Raw genomic sequence first — 24,175 nt, forward strand, 5'->3', positions numbered from 1 at the left:
GCGTTACTGTGTCCTCTATGTCAACAAATTAGCACAATAGTCATCATCACATCACCATTATAGACCTTAAACGTCACGGATGATACTGCTATAGCCCTATTATATCATTAAATGGCTGCATAATTGCGCCAAATCGGCTCTACAGTACCAATATAGACTATTTATAGGACCATTTAATGTGATTTAATTTGGTGCTCTCGACCACTATAGGACCAGAAATTGTTACTTGGGGGTAACTATAGTTAAATAAAATTTTAAGTTATCTCATATTGTCTTTGCCCAACAGTGAGACACTAAAACCAATAGGCAGGTAAATAAAACATAATCTAGATATAGGGCATAGGTATACATTAGGTAATATAATCTTACGACCGGTCTGGCCTAGCGCGCAGTGACCTGCCTGCTACGCCGCGGTCCCGGGTTCGAATCACGGTAAGGGCATTTATTTGTGTGATGAGCACAGATATTTGTTCCTGAGTCATGGATGTTTCTATGTATATAAGTATTTGTGTATTATATATATCGTTGTCTGAGTACCTGCAACACAAGCCTTCTTGAGCTTACCGTGGGACTCAGTCAATCTGTGTAAGAATAATGTCCTATAATATTTATTATTTAATATTATTTATTTATGTTATTCATTTATGTTATATTTCAGGAAACATGACATGTTGTACAAATTTTTATTACAAACGTGCTAGGTGCTATTAATTTCCCACCTAGCAGTCATAAAATGTCATAATCATAACAAACCTAACATACCAACATGTAATTAATCTAAAAATTCGAATGTGTCAAGTTGAGCACACAATACAATACAAATTAGATCAGAATACTTATTTCTTTTCCACCACAAATCACTTGACTGTCCATTTTTTATTCAGCGGTCAGTGCCACAATCACTTACCCTACTCGCGCCATAATTATCCCAAAACTGGGGTAAAGTCCCCGTTCGGTGACCGACGTAACCTCAAATGACCGACAAGTCATACCCTCGATGTTGGAAGCATTAAAAAATCATTATTACTACAAAGTATTGTATAGTATCCACCCAGATAATACTTAAAAAATGTCCCTATGTACCTATTTGAGGGGCTGAGGGGTGCCCCCAAAATTTAAATCCACCTTGTACATTTTGGCATAATATTCGCGTTTATGCATACCTATGCACCTATCATCATCCTCCTCCTTGCGTTGTCCCGGCATTTGCCACGGCTCATGGGAGCCTGGGGCCCGCTTTGACAACTAATCCCAAGATATGGCGTATGCACTAGTTTTTACGAAAGCGACTGCCATCTGACCTTCCAACCCGAAGGGTAACTAGGCCTTATTGGAATTATTCCGGTTTCCTCACGATGTTTTCCTTCACCGAATAGCGACTGGCAAATATCAAATGACATTTCGCACATAAGTTCAGAAAACTCATTGGTACGAGCCGGGGTTCGAACCCGCGACCTCCGGATCGAAAGTCGCACGCTCTTACCGCTAGGCCACCAGCGCATACGCACCTATATATTTTAAGAACTCGTACATTGAATATGTTCTAAGTATACCTATAGTGAATATTATAGTGCCAATATTGCTTCTTATTGAGCAAATCAAAACAAAGAATATCGATTCTACAGACTAATTCCTACTAAACTACAGATTCTATCGATTCTGACCCACGCATCAGAGAGTTAATTAAAACTTACAAAAAGACAAAGATGTATGTATGTGTGTCTGTCTGTGTGAGCTAACCTTGACCGGGAGTAAGTGCATCGAAAATATCACACATTTCGTATTCTCAGCCGCACTTAAGCCTTATACTCGGTCTCTCGAGGATTGGCTCACTTTCTAGAGAAAATGGATGAAAGTTTTAACCCTTTAGTTGATAGCGGGAATATATTTTTCTATCATAATTATAATGACTCTTTAAAAGGGTTCGAAATTTTATGACTTGAAAGAAAAGTGTGAGTAGATTCGATAACCGCATATAATGAACATTCCCTTTCTTAATTAGCGTGAAGTTGTTATGACCATTTCATGATCGGTTTTATGGGCCACAGCACAGAATATATAATAGTACAAGTACAGAAGGCCCACTGCTTTGATGTTCACGAAATGCCGCCTTTTAAATGCCTACAAAATTCTAACAAAGAAACGAGCCGCACGTGCGCAGCGTCGGACGATAGGGTTGCCTATGGATTAAAACGAATTAATACTCAGATGAAATGTTATGCTATTATATTCCAGTCTTGGGTACTTTCTAGGTATATATACAGTATTTATATATTTTTGTTCAAGTCCCAACATCACAAGCCTTATTGAACTTTTCCGTGGGACTTAATCAATAGTAGATCTGTGTAAGATTGTACTATTTTATTCATGATGTCTATTTAACTAAGCACCATTAGTCATTCATACGCGGACATCGCATAAAAAACTTTAAAAAAATCTCGCGACGTAAAGTAACAATAGAAAGTGCGAACGTGCGTTCCGTGAGAACGCGCGCCACCCCTGATTAGGCCGCGAACTCGCGGCCGCCAGCATGTACTTGTAGCGCGGCGATAGAATCGCGGAGTGAGCCGCCCCTGGCCACAGCGAGGATCAAGGTCATCAAGGAATCAAATCGCTAGTGTAATTGCTTGCAATAAGTAAACATTGATCTAAAGAAATAAAACAAACCTCAGTTCTCATTTGATTCGTGCCTACGCCAAATCTTGGGATTAGTTGTCAAAGCGGACCCCAGGCTAAAGACCACCTACCACAGAAAGAGTCACAGAGGAGTTTTAAGTAGTGCCATTAACCAATACAATGCGACGAGACTTCAGCAAACACCGTTAGCAGACGGCACGCGAGCAAAAAGTTCCCCAACTCGACGTTATCGCGGCTGTCATGTTGCGAGAGTCGAGTTCTCGTAGTTAGGTCATTCCAAATATTATCCGACAATAATACTTATATTTTCGTCCCTAAGAAGCGCACTATTAGTAGGTAAATATGTTCATCCATAAAAAGGCATCAAGAAAATGAGAATACTTACAATAGTTACAAAGAGTTAGTGTAGAAAACATAGTGATTCAATGCTCTTTGGAGCTCAACAAACATAAAAGTTAATCACGGTCTACATTCTGATCAATATAAGTAAGTCTAATCCAGAGAATATGCCTGAAATTTTCGAACTTCGTGGTTCGAGGTTTTCAAGGTGCCTAGACAAGAAGTGCTTAAAGTCTAGACAGCCAATGCCTATAATATCTTATCATAGGTATCTCTATGTATCTCTTTCGTATTTGTGTGACAGAGCTAGTTGTGTTTCGTTCGCCATTTTGTGAGTTTGGCTAAGCCGGCTGGTTTATCCGAGCGATCAACTCGTCATCCGGAAGCGATTATAATTACACGCCTGTCGCGATCGACGAGAAGATAGGTACAAGACAAGATACAAAGGTCTTTGTCCAGACACTATACTTACCACCAACATGACAGGAATTTTCTTTATGGGTCATACGTATCTTATTGGACGCTCTTGATCGAGGGACGTATTTTGCCAAGGCTCATGGGAGCCTGGGGTCCGCTTTGACTACTAATCCCAAGATTTGGCGTAGGCACTAGTTCTTACGAAAGCGACTGCCATCTGACCTGACCCCGAAGGGTAAACTAGACCTTATTGGAATTAGTCCGGTTTCCTCACGATGTTTTCCTTCACCGAAAAGCGACTGGCAAATATCAAATGACATTTCGCACATAAATGCTGAAAAACTCATTGGTGCGAGCCGGGGTTCGAACCCGCGACCTCCGGAACGAAAGTCGCACGTACTTACCGGGCTAATAAACTTGTCATGCTGCAATTAAATATGAAGCTCTCATAGGTATATCTCGGAGATTGGGGTAGCTTCGGAAATCACAAACTGTCTGCATGATCGCAATCTCCTGGCAGTCCTGACGCTTCAAATTAATCATAGATCTCATTCTACGAAACAAAGACTTGCCTTAGCATAAAGAATGCCCCAGAAAGTTTCACAGTTTAAATTCCACAGAAAAAACAGTTAACAGCAGATCACTCAGCGTGCAGATAAAGTTATCTTAATCTTTGTTTACGACGCGAAACACTCAGGCGGACGGACAAAATGGCATTCCAGACAATATTGATTTGAAAACGAGAAAGTTTATCACTTATCACTGAGAGGTTTGGAAAAAAATCTCCAATACAGCTCTGTGGGAACGCTGCGGTGAGACTCCGATCAACCAGCAGATCAAACGCCGCAAATGGAACTGGATTGGCCATACGCTCCGAAGGGACCCCGACCACATACCGAGGCAAGCCCTAGACTGGAATCCCCAAGGAAAGCGAAGACGTGCCCGCCCTAAGCAGTCCTGGCGGCGGACGATCACTGCAGAAGCGAAGGCGATAGGGATGACCTGGAGCGAAGTAAAGCGCGAAGCTCAAAACCGCTCGGGATGGCGACGCACTGTGGATGCCCTCTGCCCCATCTAGGGAACACAGGACATTAAGTCAAGTAAGTCAAGACTGAGAGGTTTGGCGCTGAGAGTGCTGAGTGCTGAGTAGTTTACCTGCTCTTTATTAACCTGCCTCTACCTGCCTCCTGGGGGAAAGGAAAAGTGGGCAGTCTGGAAAGCTCTCAAAAGACTCAGGACGGGAGTGGGTCCGGTCATGAGGGATTGGGCGACATGGGGACATAGCCAGCAGCGGCTGGTCCATACAAGCCGATTCCCACCGGCTTGCCTAAAATTGATTACTAGTAAAGTAAGTACCTAATGTTTAGGTAGGTTTCTTTTTGCTCAATCTTGCCTAGCAGAAATTTTCACCAGCCGCCACTGGGACATACTCTGCGATTGTGGCGTCCCCCAAACAACAACACATATGAGACAGTGTCCCCGGTGCTCAACAACGTGTACTGAAGAAGATCTCTTAAGGGCGACCCCTCTAGGGCTTCAAGTGGCTAAGCATTGGCAAACCAAAATTTAGTTTTACTTGATCCCTTTACACGAAGAAGAAGTTTACATTACTTACCTTTTGAAAGTACAGTCAACCGGGGTAAATGGGATGCCTGGGGCGAATAGGGACAAAATTGAAAATGTGATTATTCCTTTTAAATCTAAGCAAACTCCTATTATATTCAAATGTTAAACATTTACACGCCTATGGAAGAAGCTATAAGACCTAATAAGTTGTTATCAATTACCATATTCTAGCAAATAATTTATTTTTCCCCTCACTAGCTCGGAAACACGTGTTTTGTCCTTTAATACCAGCGGGTAAAAACGCATTTTATCCACTAGTGGGTAAAGTAATTTGACCTTGAATAAAGTCAAATTAACTACTTTAAAATTGATAAAAGTAGGTGAATCTAGTAATAAAGATGATTTACCACCTGTGGAACTACTGGAAGCAGTGATAAACGCATTTTTTTGCGTTGTAGTTTCCTCGCTATAGTGAGGGGAAAAGTTTTGTAGTACACTCGGGTGCAAATGTATTTTACTTCTCGTGTGTTAAAAAACTCGCAAGTTCAGGATTCTATTCTCGAACCACTCGCTTCGCTCGTGGTTCAACTATAGAATCCTTTCACTTGCTCGTTTTTCAATTCCACACTCGGCGTTAAAATACAACTTTGCCCCCTTGTATAACAAATAACTATAAGTATTTAATCGTATGGCTATAAACTGGTAAATATTATCAACTTAAGTTAAGAATTACAATTTTATATCTAGCTTAATCTTAGTCCAGAGAAAGGCCTGTGTATTTCCTCTTTGGCCAGTCATGAATTACGCCAGCAAATAATTGGTAGGTATGAAAGTTTAGGGCACCAAATAAAATCGTGGGTTAGGCAATTGATAATTATGAATATTGTAATTAATAGACTATATTCAGAATGCTCTAATATGTAAAAGCAATGGAAAAGATGCAGGAAAATAAACTTAGTAAATAAATATCGAAATTCCTATCTTCCTAGAACTGTGGGTTCTGTGGCATCTCACCTGGAAGTAGCGAGGTGTGGATGGATGTCGGCGCCGGAGTCAATGACTCGTGGCGGCGTGCCAACTCCGCCTTGCCTATGCGCTGTGCAGTTTTACTATACTTTGGCAAATCCACGTTGGCAAAAAAGTCGCTCTGATTAAAAAATAATAATTGGAAACCTAAAAGCTATAAGTAAACATGTGAAGATTTACTTCACAATGAAAAAGCGAAATGTAGGTGTGAATGTTAATCCTCCTATATAAAATTTGAACTTCGCGCCCATTTCGCGCCCTTTTGGAGTGACTAACTTGTTCGACCGTCTATGACTTCGTACTTCGTACCTTTGAAGCTTTAATCCACATTGTAAATCAAACAAACCAAAAATCTGCGATTTAGCGCTGCGGGCCAATTTTTGAGTCTCACGCGTTCGAATTCAGAAAATTGTCACTGAAAATAATAGGCAAGTCATCGTTTTCAACCGGTGTTTTAGTGAAAGTGAGATTCAAAAATCGGCCCCCTGAACTGGGGTTTTAAATGTTTTAAAGTGTCGAAGTCCGAAGATCTTCTTCACATCTTTTTAGTTTACTGAGCCAATTTCAATGTAAATACATAGGTACTTATGTAAACAAATAATAAAATTTACGTAAATTTTCCGCATTCCAAATCAAACTAGAACAACCTTCACCTTCGGTTAATTTAATTGCATGTAAATAGATATAAATACAATTCCATCCATCTTATGAGATAACACAATAATATAACCGGTACATTCGATAGAATATATTAATATGTTTACATTGCTGATTCATTGAGAGACTTCCAGACTGGTTGGATGTTTGTTACTCTCTTGTCCTTGTTTGGGTTTTAAACTTAAAAAGTAAAAACTTGCGGCCATTTTGAAAAGTTCGCGCGTTTTGTTTGTGGTGTTGTTTTTTTTTTGGTGAGCTGAGACGAAGGTAATGTAACTAGACGAGTGGAAGGTTTCTCGATAAAAGTGAATTTACTTCTCATGCTGTGCATATTGCATATATTTCTTGTTTATGAGTTCGTATTTTGGGAAGCCCTTACGCCAGCCCAAGGAAGCCCTTGCGTGGGCGACGGTCGCGCGATGGTCGCGCGACGGCGATGCGACGCATACGAAATCAAACCTTATCGATATGTAAGTAGACGATGCGATGAGACGCGACGGGGACGGTCTCGCGACCGTCGCCCACGCAAGACTAGAAACTAACGTAGGTAAGTGAGATGCGTGGAATCAAAAGTTTACCTAATATTTCTCACATTCGCATTTATAAAAGTAAAAGTGAGAAGCTATTGATCACAGTTGTCATTGCCAGTCATCGACAAGACTCAGAAAGAGTCGTGGTGTCTTGTCTGACCGAAACTAAATTTTTACCTAACCGAAAATTTTGGTCTTGCCCCAGTTACCAGTCATGCTTGTGACCGATATCACTGCCAAATATCGAATAAGTAGGTACTTACTTACCTTAGTAGCTCACTACCAAAAAGTTTATTCGTAGTCCATAAAACCTTATGGCTAATAAGTACCTAGCTTAGTGAGCAATCCGCTTGACATGCTGCTGGATAGCAGTGGGTACCTATAAAAATCTGGCAAAAAAATTGTATGTAAGTCCAGTAGCATTATTAGTAAATAGTAAGTTGATAATAGTTATGCATAATATTTACTTATTTATTGATAACAGTTTTTCCTCTTATTATTTCTAACTAAAGCACTACCTAATGGTATCAACTGTAAGTACCTACCTATCTTAACAGTCAATATTTACCTAAAGCTTTTTAATTCTCGGGCCGATTTTGGAATTTCGTATGTTTCTTCCAAAAATATATGTACCTACTATTATCATTCCACTGAAAGAGCGATAGAGTTGCGACTTTGCGTTGCGTACGGTCAACTGGGGTGAATATAAAACGCAGGGGCTACTTTGAAAATTTAGTTTTAAAGTCATACTGTAAGTAAATTCGGGATTTTCTATGGTACATTTACAAGAGTATTTATTGATCTAACTAGTTATATGAACAGTTTCAGTAAATAATGAATAATGTTAATTTTAAAGCCGTTCAAAGACCATCAAAGTAACCCCAAAATTTCCTAAAGTCACCCCGGTTGACGGTATCGCTAACGGAGCGGAGCGCTAGCGATTGGCCACTTGTCTAAGCGCCCTAGCCTGACCACGAAACTCCTTGTTTTCATTGTGCAATCATGGAATCTTTTATCACGACGAGTCTCATTATAATTCGGGCCTTTCTCGAATAAACGTGCCATAAACACGTAGAAATAAATTCCGTAAATGAATAAATTAATTAAAGAAACGATAAACAACTCGTTGCTATATAAATGCCAGTGCTATTAAATAGTTCAATAGTTCTTTATTTTTGCATAAGTACCATATAAATTAACCAATATTCAAATTATGCAGTGCATTTCATGTTTTAATTAAATAATACACTAATTTTTACAAAAACAAAAACCATGCGGATCTGCAATGTCATTGAGCGACCTGTCTTTAACCTTCTTAATTTGGTCGTGTAATGTCACGTAGATTTTGTTTAGCTTTATTTAAATAGGTAGGTACCTAAGTGCGTTTTCACATTATCCGATCCAATATCAGATGTCGGACAGATATCCCATACATTACGGGCGCCATCTTGGATTTTTTCTATTGAAATCCTTTCGACATCCGATATCGGATCGGATAATGTGAAAACGGCCTAAAGATACAGACCAATATACAAGTATTATTTAATCTACAGGATTTACATATTACTTCATACTAAGAATCGTACCTCGATTTTTTAGCGCCACCTGTCAAATACTATCATAACTAAACTGATAACAATTTTTTTTTTTTTCAAAATTAGTATTTACGTGATATCATGATTTTAAAATAAAGAAATACTTATGTCATTTGTTCTTATAAAAAATAAAACCATTCAAAAATATTTGAGGAAAATATGATTTTGGCCACTTTCAGGCTGCGAAACAGCGCCATCTAGTTTTAAGCCTAAAAGGCCCATACATTTCAGGGGTACACTTTTTTGTAATGGGCTTTGTCAGTAAAAATACAAGGTTTTTTAAACAGTGTAAACCTAAACAAACTGGTGCATTATCATTGCACAGCCATTAATGCCATTATACTTCAGTTCAAATACTTACGCCGTGGCTGGGCGTGGGCGTGGGCGACGGTCGCGCGATGGTCGCGCGACGGCGATGCGACGCATACGAAATCAAACCTTATCGATATGGAAGTAGACGATGCGATGAGACGCGGCGGCGACGGTCGCGCGACCGTCGCCCACGCAAGACACGGCGTTAACGGCATCTTTTTTTTCAGATGTGGTCTCTTGAGCAGCTAGCAGTGAAACTGTTCGACGCTGGTGCAGTGCGTTTAGGCGACATCGAGGCCAAGGAGGGCCGACGGACACCCATCTATTTCGACTTGAGGATCATAGTGTCACACCCTACCATCATGGTAACATCATCTTTTGCTTATCTTAGTCCTTGGGCCCTTTATAATCCAAATCCCTTGGATTGTTTCCATAGAAATCCTTCCGACATCCGATATCGGATCGGATAATGTGAAAACGGACTAATTCGGAAGGGACTGTAAAGTAGGGCTGACGGACATAAAAGCTACTGTCCTTTTAAATGGTGTCATGATGAAATGTGCAGTATAGGAAGTAAACAACATTTCGTAGGTATGACAAACGTTTCCTGTGCCAATAAAAAACTTCCTATTTGTCCTAAAATAACCCCAGGTCTCAAAGATTCTGATTGGCCAGAACCAGAACTCTTATAACATCGAATTGTTAGTACAAGAGGTCATCATAAACTAGTTCATCGAGAAATACCTATTCATAAGTAGGTGATACCGTCATGTCTTCCTTCTCAATATCCGAGAGCAAAAAACGTTAAAATAAACTAGATTTTGCAGCAGAATCGTTGCCAAATTACGCAAATAAGACCTGAATCTATTGGCTAGGTATTTCGTTCTAAATGAGTTTTATTGGGTTTTTGCCCGATGCCCGTTAGTGTTTTTTATGGATCCCCGAGCGTCTGAAACGTAATCGTAACGTAAACGTAAGTGTATTGATTATCTTTAGCAACTTTGGTCTCATAATTTTAGTTCTCAGTTTAGTGCTAATTATGTTAAAATTTCCATCCTAAATAAGTTTCCGCATCTTCGACTTTCTGATAAAATGGAAATCACATTTCGAAATCTTGTGAATTAATCTTGTTTAAAAGTCCCATGGAGACGATACAGAGTTACAGACCATTAGTTACATGCAGACTGGCCAACTGACACAAAAGATTAGATCGTCACAACTTGGTCACAACAATTCAACCACTTTCAGCCACTCTCCGTTGTTTAAAAAAAAAAGCTGCGTTCTAAAATAGCAAGCAACATCAAGATGCGTTCAAAATAAAATAGTTATCCTCAAACAAACTTAAATTTTACGGCAGTTTAGCTACAATATTTTAATACTGGACTTTGTTATAACGGATTAAGTTTCAAACCAAAATAATTTTAGATATTCGAAATGTTTTATAATTTTATTATAAGTTGGTATTGTGTAAGAATTTGTACGTTTCCCGCCGCCGTCTATTCGCATCGAATGCAGACGACAAAATGATCTGCAGCAGTTGCAGCCGAAATAGTTCTTTAAAAGTTTTAGGAATTCCTTCCGCGTTGCTATTAAAGTAAAAGCACAGTATAATAAAGAGTATTATCATACAGTATGGCCACTCCCGCTCCCCGCTGAAAGTGCCGCCCACCCCCTCTCGGTTACCTCACAGTTACCGCCTGTCAAAAACGCGAACAGTCGACCTGTCATATGTCACTCATACAAGCATAGTACGCGTTCACCTACACGAGCTTAGACTGTGTGCTAGGAACGCGCCTCTTTCATATATTTAATCGCCAGTGGCCGAGGTGTGGTAAAAGTATGATATTTGTATTCGTCAGTCGAGTGTGCATATTGAAATCAATTTAACATAAAATATAATACATCCTTATAAACCAAAAATACCACGGCATGTTAATAAAATAAATGGTCCAGTTTTAACGAAGGGCTTTAGTTGACCTACTTGCTGCCTTGAATTTCAAGGCTTTTAAACGAAATCAATCAATCGATGTATAATTTGACTGGTAAACTCTGTAGTTTATGTAGGTTATCCTAGTATACCTACCTACCTATCCTATCAGAGACAAATTCATATAAGGACTGTAAAGACTGTTAATCTCTACTACTTAAAAGATAATAAGGACTTCCCATCAGTTTCTTATTGTGGTAGGTAGTAAAGTAGTGTTCAACTGGCACCTTTTTGGTACGGAACTTGTATATGTAGCGATAATATTTTTGTAAACCAGCAGCGACATCTTTTAAAATAGCTCACACCCACATTTTTAACTTTCCTTTCCCTACACAGATGGCGGTAGCAATACATCTCCAAAACCTGGCAGCCGAAATAAATCACGACATCCTATGCGGGGTGCCATACGCCGCCCTCCCGATCACCGCTGTCATGGCCGTCAATTCTGGAACACCCATGATCATGAAAAGAAAGGAAACTAAACTCTACGCCACCAGGAAAATCCTCGAAGGGATCTTCCAACCGAAACAAAAATGTCTCGTTATAGAAGACGTAGTGACATCTGGCGGCAGTTTACTAGAAACTGTAAGCACGCTACGCACCGAGGGCTTGAGCGTCACCGACGCCGTAGTGGTTCTCGACCGCGAACAAGGTGGCGCTGCTGTGCTGAACACGAATGGCGTCACTGCTCACTCGCTTTTCACAATGAGCGAGTTAGTGAAAATTCTCAAAGACGCCGGGCGCATAACAGATGAAACTGTAGAAATGGTGTCCGATCATATAAAAGTATGTCAGTTCGGTATTGGCGATAATTTAGAAATAGCTGAGCGCGTTTAGGCCATTTATCATTAGTAAATTCTCTAACATACGATACAACACAGCCGGCAGATATAATGGCACGACTTCGTATCGATTTTCCTACATCACCTATAAGCACGTAGATGTTCGTACGTGACAGAATATATAATACATATTATTGTTTGTGAATCAAGTTCAACAGCCGGCCTGTTAGTTTTGGAGGCGGACGGCTTTACTATATCGGGTGGGAGGATGAATAACTTGGGTGAATCACACCGATGCGATGAGTAGGTCTATCCGCGCCTATTTCTAACTTTTATCAAGCTTTATAAGGATTTCACATTTAAAAGCTTTCATATGAAATTTATCTACTTATAACATTCAAAGTGTCTAGTCTAGCTACATTTAAATTATACCTCTTGGCGGACTGGGCCCGGCGGCCAAAAAGTTTAAAATAGTACATTACGATACAAGTGCGTAAAAAAGAAAGTTCGGAACGAGTGGCGATAAATTAAAACACGACCGAAGGGAGTGTTTTAAATCGACACAAGTTACGAATTTCCTTTTCGCTCGTGTATCGTACGACGTTTTTCAGTACAGATGAGCCTCCAAAGTTTCGACCTAGCATATAATGAACCACTTCTCGCACTAGTGCGTAAAAAAAACACCATCTGTACTGAAAAATATATATCAATCAGTTCTATCAATGAACCAAATCCAGCATCTATTCTAGTCATACCTAAAGGATACCTAAATACTTCATGTGCAATAAAATAAATGCTGAGAAAGCTCAGGAACTCTTGAACAAGTATTTTGTTACTTGGTTTAGAATTTGTATAGATACTTCGATAAAATACAGACTGCTATAATTCATATGGGAATACAAGTTGCCTATTTATCGGCCCTACGATAATGAAGAGTATATCAAAGTCCAAGTACCTAGGATAATGTACTGTTAATCCTAAAGTAATTAACTAGCGCGGGCCGGCTAGCTATTGTACTAGTTACGTGATATGTGGCCTGTCAGACTCCCGTTATCTAGCCAAGGAAATGTGGGACCCGGTGCCCATGCAAATGCATTCGATATGCATACCAGTCGGCTAGCTTTTACTTAGGTACCCTAGATTTTACTGCACTGACACTTTCTTTTACATAGAAAATTAGGGACTTCGTAAGTTGGCGTGACGCCAAATCTTGGATTATGTTGAGACATCAATAATATCATAATCAGGTACTTATCTACATGTAATACAGGATACAGGTAAGGTATCATTGTCATATCTAGCGGACATAAAGGTGTATCCGTAATATGAGTAAGCTTGAGAAGTACGATTTGTCCTTGCTTTATTTTATTTAGCTACCTACTCGATAGGAACTAATATAATCAATGTCAACAAAATAGAATTGACTAAATAAATCTACGATCGTACCTAAATGTATGTCTAAATTATGAACTTGTTCAAGACTTGGCATCTTTGTTTAAATAAAACCATGAAATAAATTCAATGTATTTTTATTATTCACCAGCTGGAATATAATAATTAAAAACTTTGATCGACTTCGAAAAATTGTACGACAATTAGCTTTTTAGTAAAAAAGCCAATAAAAATCACACTGGTTACAAAACAAAGAATTAATAATTAACTTAGGTATTAAAAACTCAAGTTCAGCCTTATCAAAAAGATCTTTTCCTTTCGTGTCGCGTATTCAGCACCATACGATGGTAGGGAAGGGGCCACGTCATTTCGGAAACTGTTTATTCGATAATAAACATTAGAGAGAGCCGCCCTTCGGCAAGGAAAACAACCGGGAATGTAACCGCTATTCATACATCGCAACATCAATGTGTACTCCCTAGAGGTGGGGAACTAAAATGTCAAAAATATTGTAAAAAAAGTACTCAGTAAAAATACTATCGAAGCAAAAAAATGCAGTCATCACGCGACGCGGTTCGCGGGAGACGGGACTGGGTAGTGTGAGTAGAGGGACTTGGGACGAGAGTCGAGAGGACGCCTAGTTGTCCTCGATCTCCTGCTCCTGCTCCTCGTCGAACTCGGCGTCCTCGTCGGCGGTGGCCTCCTGGTACTGCTGGTACTCCGACACCAGGTCGTTCATGTTGCTCTCCGCCTCTGTGAACTCCATCTCGTCCATGCCCTCGCCGGTGTACCAATGCAAGAAAGCCTTGCGCCTGAACATAGCCGTGAACTGCTCCGAGATGCGCTTGAACAGCTCCTGGATGGCGGTGGAGTTGCCGATGAAGGTGGCGGCCATCTTGAGACCGCGGGGAGGGATGTCGCACACGGCGGTCTTCACGTTGTTGGGGATCCATTCCACGAAGTAGGATGAGTTCTTGTTCTGGATGTTGAGCATCTGCTCGTCGACTTCCTTCATTGACATGCGACCGCGGAAGATGGCGGCCACGGTGAGGTAGCGGCCGTGGCGCGGGTCGCACGCCGCCATCATGTTCTTGGCGTCGAACATCTGCTGCGTCAGCTCGGGCACGGTCAGCGCGCGGTACTGCTGGCTGCCGCGGGACGTGAGCGGCGCGAACCCGGGCATGAAGAAGTGCAGACGCGGGAAGGGAACCATGTTCACGGCCAGTTTGCGAAGGTCGGCGTTCAGTTGACCGGGGAACCGCAGACACGTGGTGACGCCGGACATGGTGAGCGACACGAGGTGGTTAAGGTCGCCGTACGTGGGGGTGGACAGTTTGAGCGTGCGGAAGCAGATGTCGTAGAGAGCCTCGTTGTCAATGCAGTAGGTTTCGTCTGTGTTTTCGACTAGCTGGTGGACTGAGAGTGTGGCATTGTAAGGTTCTACTACTGTATCTGACACCTTGGGCGAAGGTACAACTGAGTATGTGTTCATTATTCTGTCGGGGTACTCTTCTCTGATTTTTGAAATGAGGAGTGTGCCCATACCGGATCCGGTGCCGCCGCCGAGCGAGTGTGTGAGCTGGAAACCTTGGAGGCAGTCGCAGGATTCTGATTCTTTTCGTACGACATCTAAAACTGAATCTACGAGCTCGGCGCCCTCAGTGTAGTGACCCTTAGCCCAGTTGTTGCCGGCGCCAGACTGTCCGAACACGAAGTTGTCGGGGCGGAAGATCTGTCCGAAAGGTCCAGAGCGGACGGAGTCCATGGTGCCGGGCTCCAAGTCCACCAGGATGGCGCGGGGACGTACTTGCCGCCGGAGGCTTCATTGTAGTAAACGTTGATGCGCTCCAACTGCAGGTCTGAGTCGCCATGGTAGGCGCCAGTGGGGTCGATGCCGTGCTCGTCTGAGATGATCTCCCAGAACTGTAACAAAAGAAACAAAAGGTCAGTAAAATTCGATTGACAAATTCAGTGCGTGTTTTGTTTACCAGAAAGTAGAGATAACCGCAGACTGGTACCTACGGTGCGTGTGGGCTCGGATGAGTCACCGGTCGCCTAGGCAACTACGCTCGAAACAAACGAAAAGCCTGTCCCCATTAGCATATTTCCGAGGGCGTAATACTTTTGCGTAACATTATCGATCCTACAGATGCATTACATTAGCCGTATAAGGTTCAATGTAAACGGTATGAATCAGTAGTTGCGCAAATTGCTGCAAAAAACTGGCCATAAGCGCGATGACCGCCCACTTTCGTGGCTTTATGTAACGGCACCATATAAGTGGAGAGCGCGGAGCAAGTTTCTTATTTTGGAGCTTCGCCTTGTCAGTCTGTCAAGCTGTAAATCAGAGGGCGCCGGGTCGCGGCGCCGGCTCCGCTCAGTGGGACGAAATAAGCATAAGTTACTCTCCATACTGCACTGTACAATACTCTCACATTAACATGAAATTGCGCGCAGATGTTATCTCTCGCCTTTCTACTGGACCGTGAGCGCGAGTGCTTCTTGCGATAAGATCAGCATTATTAATAAAGAGTATGATCGATCAGATAGTGAAGAATGATTTGTTCGTGAACGGAATGCAGGCAAAACAAATAGGTCTATTGTTCATTCAATATACCGAACTGTACGATGACACATCTAATCAAATTAGGCATGAAAGAATAGAAGGGGCTTATTTAGGGACAATTTAATTAATGCGTTACCTAGAATAGTCAAGACTAAAATAAGTTAGCAGCTAAATAGAATAGCTTGTGAAGCTTTAATTCAAACTTCTATGAAATTGTTTTACATCCGTGGAAGTGTTAACTCTAGTGGCTTAATTAACATAGCTAAGATTAACGGGTTATTGTATTCTAACGACTTCCTGTTGATTTAACTCAAATATCACACATGTTAGAAGTATTTCCTAAAAATATACGGATTCTTAAGGCAAACATGTGATATCGATCTGGCAACACGCCAATGTGCTGGAAAAAATACTTTTTTCCGGGATATTGGAGTTTGGCGAGTTGGACGGTAGTCAAGTTTTTACGCATTTTCCTAAATAATTTATAATAAGTTATTGTTATTATAGCTAACTTTACGGCAAAACTTTACCGCTTTGCTTTCAGTCAATTTATTTTCCTTGCGTTATGAGCTTATGAGTTATGGCCATGGGCAAATACAATTTATTTTCAGTTCTAATCTACTTGATGCATTTTGGATAATCCAGTGGAAATGTCGAAACGAAAATTATAAATACTGAATTGAAAACTTTTTACACTAGCTGACAAGAACTTTTATGCATGTTAATAAAAAATATATACAAATAACGAATACCTACCGATTATTTCTTTCATAACAAAAAGTTTATCCAATACACAGTACCAATACCTAACTACTTAAGACCTCAGTGTAGCTTTTAATAGATACTAAGAAACGCCATCAAGTCCCTGCATGGAAAGCTTTCTCTAACAAGTTTCTAGGCACGAAGTTAGCAACTAAAGTTACATTTTACTGCCCACTCGACTCATTGTACATTTTCTAGTGGAGCTCATTGTTTTCCACTCGAGCAGACTAATTGGCGATTTTTATCCAATTAAGGCGGAGATTAAACTAGATTTGGTACGTAGGCGTTACTAGGTAAGGAACGTGACTACGTGTTGGCAATGCTTACTTGTAATAACTAAGTACTGTCTTTAGCTGAGCAGTGATGATTTTTCAATTTATTAATTAATTTATTTATTATGAAACAAACATCGTAAAACTAGTGCCTACGCCAAATCTTGGGATTAGTTCCGTCAAAGCAGACCCCAGGCTCCCACGAGCCGTGACAAATGCCGGGATAACAAGGAGGATGATTATGAAACAATCCTGCAAAAAATTATGGTTACAACAATAATCAAGACCAACAACAGTATCCAGCTATCCAGTTCAAAACAATTTACTTGATTATAATTTAAGTGAAATAATTAACAGACCTAACAGATTGATCTCTTTTTACAATTTTGTAATGAATGTCTAGTAAGTTTGAGAAAATACTAACTGCACTTGCTTGTTAGTAAATAAGCTGTTACATTGCTGTATTTTTTAGAAACATCCTTTGACTTCAAATATCTTGTATTATTGTGAATGTGATGATCATATTGATCATATTCCTCGATATATTTAGTTTAGGAATGTATTATACATACTAATAATGTCAATACCTAACCTAGTCCTAATCCGGTCTGAAAAATAAAACCGGTGTTGTTAAACATAAGGTTGACTTCCCCATCCCGATTACCCTTCTCTGTGTAGGTAATTAACATGTTTAGCTACTTGTGGTTTTCCTATTATGTTTCTATTTCCAAGAAGAAGCTTATGGCGATTGCAACGTCGCTTTACACTTAAAGAATTCAATTTCAATACATGATGAAAAGTTCTCATAACATTGAATGATATGATAACTATTATTATTACATTATCTACTCGTACGAACTAGAAGGCCTATCTACCTCCTGCCGTGCCGTTCCTAAAAAGAGCAGACTTTTAATACATTTTTCCCCTCACTAATCGGAAACACGTGTTTTGTCCTTTAATAACAGCGGGTAAAAACGCATTTTATCCACTAGTGGGTAAAGTAATTTGACCTTGAATAAAGTCAAATTAACTACTTTAAAATTAATTAAAGTAGGTGAATCTAGTAATAAAGATGATTTACCACCTGTGGAACTATACTGGAAGCAGTGATAAACGCATTTTTTGTGTTGTAGTTTCCTCGCTATAGTGAGGGGAAAAGTTTTGTGTTACACTCGGGTGCAAATGTATTTTAATTCTCGTGTGTTAAAAAACTCGCCAGTTCAGGATTCTATTCTCGAACCACTCGCTTCGCTCGTGGTTCAACTATAGAATCCTTTCCCTTGCTCGTTTTTCAATTCCACACTCGGCGTTAAAATACAACTTTGCACCCTTGTAAAACAAATAACTATTAATTTTGCCCGAGCCGCACAATTTTAAAGTACAGTTCCGACAGAACCTAGTATTTTACTATCGCTATTTTGGCCATTGCACCCATAAAATGAAACCTTTGTTTGTCGTAAACTGTTTCCGCGCTATTTTAACACGCGGAAGTTCGTCGACCCCTGCACGAGAATTCATTTCGTTAGCTCTTCCTCGTTTTAACTACGATATTATGCAAATTTCGTTAATTGGTAACATTTTTTTCGCTGAAATTAGTGCGCTTTGTAAGCAATTAAATTGTCTGCATTTTCATACCGATCAATGACATTTTGTGAAGTGTGTATGTGTATACAATACATAATATATTATACTGTACGTGCGTACCTAAGTAGGTACTAAGTTTCGGTAAGTAGCCACCATAGCCATGTACTAATGGGAAATTAACAAAAAGGTTATTTTATTGTCAACGTTTTTTTACTTTACCTACAATTTTAATAATATCAGCATTCGATACCTACTTAGGTAAAAAACATCACATTGTGGCAAAAAATAAGTAAGGCTAGATTACCTAACCAATAAGCAGATACTCTTCTAATAAAGTACCTACCTAAACAATATCACAAAAGACTTGTACCAATTCTGATAAGAAATAACAATAACTAATAGCTGAAATTAAACACCATGCCTGCCGCATCTGTCGTAACGGTTTTTTCTCTAGGTACAATTAAAATTCGAACGTTACGAACGGCGGCCTGTGATTGGTCGTCCCTTATCTACGGGACGCCTAAATAACCTTGAGGGGTTCATAACAAGCGCGTGCCCTTTTAACGGATTTTTCGTGGCGGGAAACGGGGGATTATGGACTTAAGATACGCTCCAAATATAAATATTACAGAGCAATAAATTATTAAAGTTATCTTTAGAACTCGATTCATGCAATATCTCTAGATAACGATTTATTGGTGTACTCGAAACAAACATTTGATATGCACTATTGATAAGATGGGTACCGAAAAGCCGGCCGGTCACGTAAGCGAAATTTCTCGGAAATTGATCTCCGAATCAGAATGGCGAAGCGAGACACGTGGAAGGCCTAGTAACCGCTACTTTGAGACCGATCGATAGAGGTGTGGTAGGTATAATATCAAATCCGACGAAATCACGCTAAGTCGAATTCTAAAGTGCACTAAACGTGGCATTTAAGACATTAGATAGCTTCAAGTTATAATTTGTAAGAAATTATTACTGTCACTCGTGCATTACACGACCACACCCACTCTCGTACGAGAGAAATCATTTAAGTATTAATTTACCAACAATTACGACAAAATTAACGCCCCAGCAGCCAACAAGAATGATGTCATTTTCTCTTGTGGCCAATTTCACGTACCGGTCACAAAATGCCGGCCGGAGGTTCGAAATCTAAATGACTTTTATCCGTTAATCGTAACAAAAGAATGTGTTATTTACCTTAGCGCCGATCTGGTTGCCGCACTGTCCAGCTTGAATGTGCACGATTTCCCTCATTTTGTTGAATGTGAACTATTAAATTACTTAACACTATAATATTTTTTGCTCCGCACGCACCACGTACTTTCGTGGTAGCTAGTTGAAGAATACGCCGAAATTCGTTTCGCGCAAGCAATGTAGCGGAGCGGTAGCCCTAGTGATGTGGACACACGATTCGGTATCGATAAAAAATGACGCAATGCGACACACCTACATAGGTTTTATTTACCTTGATGCTCTTTTACTTCTTTTAATTTTAGGAATTCCACTAAAGTGTTGGTAATTTAACATTTTTAAACCTTATTACCTTTTATAAGCTAAATTAACAAGGGAATAGTCAATGAGATGTCTTATTTATTTAAGAATGTAATTCCGTTGTTCTGTTCCTACTAATTAAAAAAAAAAATAGTTTATTGATACAGTGAAACTTATGATTAGACATGTTATATTACAATATTACTTAATTAAAACATGATTCACTATCTGTCGTTTTGTCGATATCGATAAGATGTACCTTTTCGTTTTGTCGCACAATTTATTTTCCAAAGTTATTCGAGATTTTTTAGTGCTTAATAATCAATGTTGCATAACAACAACATTCTAGGTAAGTTGTAAGAGACGGTATTATCTATAAAATGCTAAGTAGAAAGTACGGGAGTTTGGTCGCGGTGGGTGGAAGTGGGTGGCTGTGGGTGGCGAAAATGTTAAAAAAATATATATCTGTCCTTCTTCTGTACTGCACATCTGTACTTCTGAATCACGCAATATAATTTTAAATGTGTCACGCAATATAAAACATGTGGGTAAGTACATCTGTACTTATACATCTGTACTTCTGGAAAGTTCTAAAAATTTCTGGAATGATCTAGAAAAGTCCAGAATTTGTGTAAATGTTTCAATCGATCTGGAATGTACTAGAAAGTTCTAGAAACTTCTGGAAAGTTCTGATATTTTCTAGAATGATCTAAAACGTTCCAAAATGTGTAAAACTTAATGTTTTTTTATATAGAATGTTCTAGAACGTTCCAAAATGTGTAAAACTGAATGTAGTTGATATAGAATGTTCCGGAAAGTTCTAATATTTTCTAGAATGATCTAGAACGTTCCAAAATGTGCAAAACTGAATGTAATTGATATAGAATGTTCTGGAAAGTTCTGATATTTTCTAGAATGATCTAGAACGTTCCAAAATGTGCAAAACTGAATGTAGTTGATATAGAATGTTCTGGAAAGTTCTGATATTTTCTAGAATTATCTAGAACAAGAGTTTTGAATGATTCACGGTTATTTTCATTAGACTTATATTGACCGGGATATAGACCGTGATTACCTTTTTGATCAAAAAGGTAATCACGGTCTATATCCCGGTCAATATAAGTCTAATTATCTAGAACGTTCCAAAATGTGTAAAACTGAATGCAGTAGATTTGGAATGTTCTAGAACGTTCCAAAATGTGTTAAACTTAATGTAGTTGATATAGAATGTTCTGGAAAGTTCTAATATTTTCTAGAATGTTCTAGAACGTTCCAAAATGTGTTAAACTTAATGAGTTTTACATATTACCACAGTATAAGGAATATTCAGTAGTTAATCTCCGGCAGGTAGATGCGGGCGGTCTCTACTGCGCAAGGTCACGCAGGGTTGAACAAAATTACTATAAAGTTAATCAATCAACTTCGTATAAAGTAAGTAGTTGTTATCTAATAGGTACTATTAGGTAACTGTAAGTATTAGTATAACAATACCACACCAGTCAATATTGAATACACAAAAAAATATTATTCATATATTAGTCTCATAAGCGCAATACTAGATTGTGTCACGAGGGAGCAAAATGAGATATTCGCGGGGACGGCTTTTCACATCACGTATGTGGTAATTTATATGTTATACTTAGATATTATTTAAAACAAAAACGCACTTTCTACTACGTACCATTCAAGTAGGTACGTGTTTTTTTCTTAAATACTGACGAAATAGTATTTACATAAAATGTCTGAATAGATGGTTCCACAATATTTAAGTAGGTACCAAACTTCCAAGATAAGATAGATCTCATCATCTACCTAAATAAAAAAACAAGTATTTGGTTGCAAAGTAATTAATGTCGTTACAGGTAAATCCTTATTGATTTTAATGCATCACTATATCTCACTTTTACCTAACGCTGCAAACATTTAAGTATAAAAACCACTTACTTTTCTGGAAGTCTAGGAATTGTGAAGAATGTTATATCCGGATTTTTAGAACTGTTCTCCATACATCCATAAACACTACAGCACTACAGTAACGAAATGACCTCGGCACTGACGTCATTTTCACACACACATCGAAACAGCGCGCAAACGCGGCCCCGACTGTCCAGCCCAATAATTACCAGTTTCGCATGTTTTCGCTGCATGCGAGGGTACTTTTTCGACACACCGCGCGGCGTGAAGTTTGTAAGAAGAGTTATTACTGGTTTATACTGTGATATTACAGAAATTTCTACATTATTCCAGAAGTTTTCAGAGCTTTCTAGAACATTCCATATCGATTAAAACATTTACACACATCCTGGACTTTTCTAGATCATTTCAGAAATTTTTAGAACATTCTAATTAACAACATTAAGTTTTACACGTTTTGGGACGTTCTAGAACATTCTAGAAAATATAAGAACTTTCCCGAACATTCTAAATCAAAATATATAAAAGAAGAAACTGACTGACTGACTGACTGACATATCAACGCACAGCCGAAACCGCTGGTCCTAGAGATTTCAAATTTGGCACGTAGGTTCCTTATATAATGTAGAGGAGCACTAAGAAAGGAGTTTTCAAAATTCACCTCCTAAGGGGGTGAAATGGGGGTTCAAAGTTTGTATGGGGAAACAAGATTAGTTTGACTGTTTTATTCGAAACTTCACAGGAGGATTCCTAAAGACATATGACTAAATACATGTTTCAGGTTTTTTGAAAATTTTACCCCTAAAAGGGTGAAAAGGGGGCGATAAAGTCAAAAAACAATATGGGTAGGTATCGTTTTTATGGTTTTTTGGGTTGCTGATCACGATAATGACAACGCTTTTAAAATCTAACCAGGCGGAAGTGAAATACCTTTTCCTTTGTTGTGGTGCAATGGGGTTTAAATATCAAAAATAGCCATATGGATTTCTTTTTTATGTTTACTTTTTACAGGGACAGGGACAGGGACAGGGACAGGGACAGGGACAGCGACAGCGACAGCGACAGCGACAGCGACAGCGACAGCGACAGCGACAGCGACAGCGACAGCGACAGCGACAGCGACAGCGACAGGGACAGGGATAGGGATAATATGGGTATCGTTAGAGGGATATGGATAATCGGTCGGCAATCGGTATCTAGGCAGTGTAAAAAGCAGGCGGCTCAGTGGGAAGCTGGGAAGGGATCGTTGTTGTAAGGGATAATTCAAGAAAGTACTTTTTACCCACCGACCATTAGTGTCGAAATACGGGCTATGTAGGTTGTTTATAAAGGTTTCCCCAGCGTATATAGAATACATACCTACTCATACCTACTACCTACGCTGTGGTTGATGTGTAACATTTGTACAATCATTGCAAGCATTTCTTTAAAAACAATAGTATTATGTGTAATCGAAATAATCGCAGACAAATGTACCTACAGAGAAACCTACGGATCCAAATGAAAATCTTAATTTTTATATACGTTTGAATAAGAATACTTTTAGTACGCGGGCGAAGCCGCGGGTAAAAGCTAGTTTAATTTAAAGCAGGAAATAATTAATTTAATGGCGGAAAGACATGGACTCATTTTGTAGCGATTGGCGGGAGCATGCACAAAGCCGTGACGAGTGGCGGAAAACAGGAGGCCTTTGCACATTTTATACGCGTTTTAATAGGACACAATCGCGATACTTTCTCCTCGACGACTGAATCAATTTAAATGTAAGAAATGCGGACGTTCATGTCGCTTCCGGATAGGTCTATATAGTCACGAGAGGATTTGTATCTCGCATTCAGACGCTGTTTAAACCATCAGTCAAGATGTACGAGGCCTTATAATGATAATGTGTCCCACTGCTGTTTTTCAAAAAAGAACACGTTTAGGTATTTTAGGTGAGTATGAGAATATTTATAATAAACTTGCATACCTTTTAGGAAAACGTAACAATGTCACATTCAGTTTCTAGTATTCTAGTATTTACTTGTAAAGTAGCGAGAAAAAATGTGTACCAGGTTTGAATATTCAGTCAGCCTATTTCTGAGAATAAATAATATTGTACCCTAATTTTGGTCTGAAATGTCCCTCCACTTTTATAAAAAACAGATACGCAAATCGCGAATTGTGCGTGACGGTAAAAAACACAATGTATGTAATTGATTAAAAATAAACTGAAATACCTATGTATTTCAGTATATTTTTCATATTTTCTCTTTCAGAATATAAAACGAAACGCATGAAATACTGAATAATTAAATAAAATATTTGTATAATGAGTAAGTACAAAGTTTGGAATTG

General features: G+C 39.3%; 2 protein-coding genes across 7 annotated transcripts; one reads left to right on the forward strand and one right to left on the reverse strand.

Moving 5' to 3' along the window:
* The first annotated feature begins 6,751 nt into the window (after window positions 1–6,751).
* Window positions 6,752–12,438, forward strand: LOC125238010 (uridine 5'-monophosphate synthase). 6 transcript variants are annotated; one of them, XM_048145284.1, is made up of 3 exons: window positions 6,752–6,909; window positions 9,307–9,444; window positions 11,403–12,438. In XM_048145284.1, exons 2-3 carry the CDS (start codon window positions 9,307–9,309, stop codon window positions 11,901–11,903), a joined length of 639 nt encoding a protein of 212 aa, XP_048001241.1. In that variant the 5' UTR covers window positions 6,752–6,909; the 3' UTR covers window positions 11,904–12,438. The 6 variants fall into 6 exon arrangements, with proteins under 6 accessions (XP_048001241.1, XP_048001240.1, XP_048001243.1 ...); XM_048145283.1 differs by lacking the exon at window positions 6,752–6,909 and adding an exon at window positions 6,934–7,112; XM_048145286.1 differs by lacking the exon at window positions 6,752–6,909 and adding an exon at window positions 7,129–7,189.
* A 923-nt stretch (window positions 12,439–13,361) lies between these two features.
* LOC125238009 (tubulin beta-1 chain-like) lies at window positions 13,362–19,778 on the reverse strand. Its single transcript, XM_048145281.1, is given in 3 exon segments — window positions 13,362–15,043; window positions 15,046–15,163; window positions 19,631–19,778. Coding segments are annotated over 3 exon segments (1,341 nt in total). The 5' UTR covers window positions 19,688–19,778; the 3' UTR covers window positions 13,362–13,877.
* Between the last annotated feature and the right edge of the window lie 4,397 nt (window positions 19,779–24,175).

Source organism: Leguminivora glycinivorella, chromosome 22, assembly GCF_023078275.1.
Source record: "Leguminivora glycinivorella isolate SPB_JAAS2020 chromosome 22, LegGlyc_1.1, whole genome shotgun sequence".
Taxonomy (NCBI): Eukaryota; Metazoa; Arthropoda; class Insecta; order Lepidoptera; family Tortricidae; genus Leguminivora; species Leguminivora glycinivorella.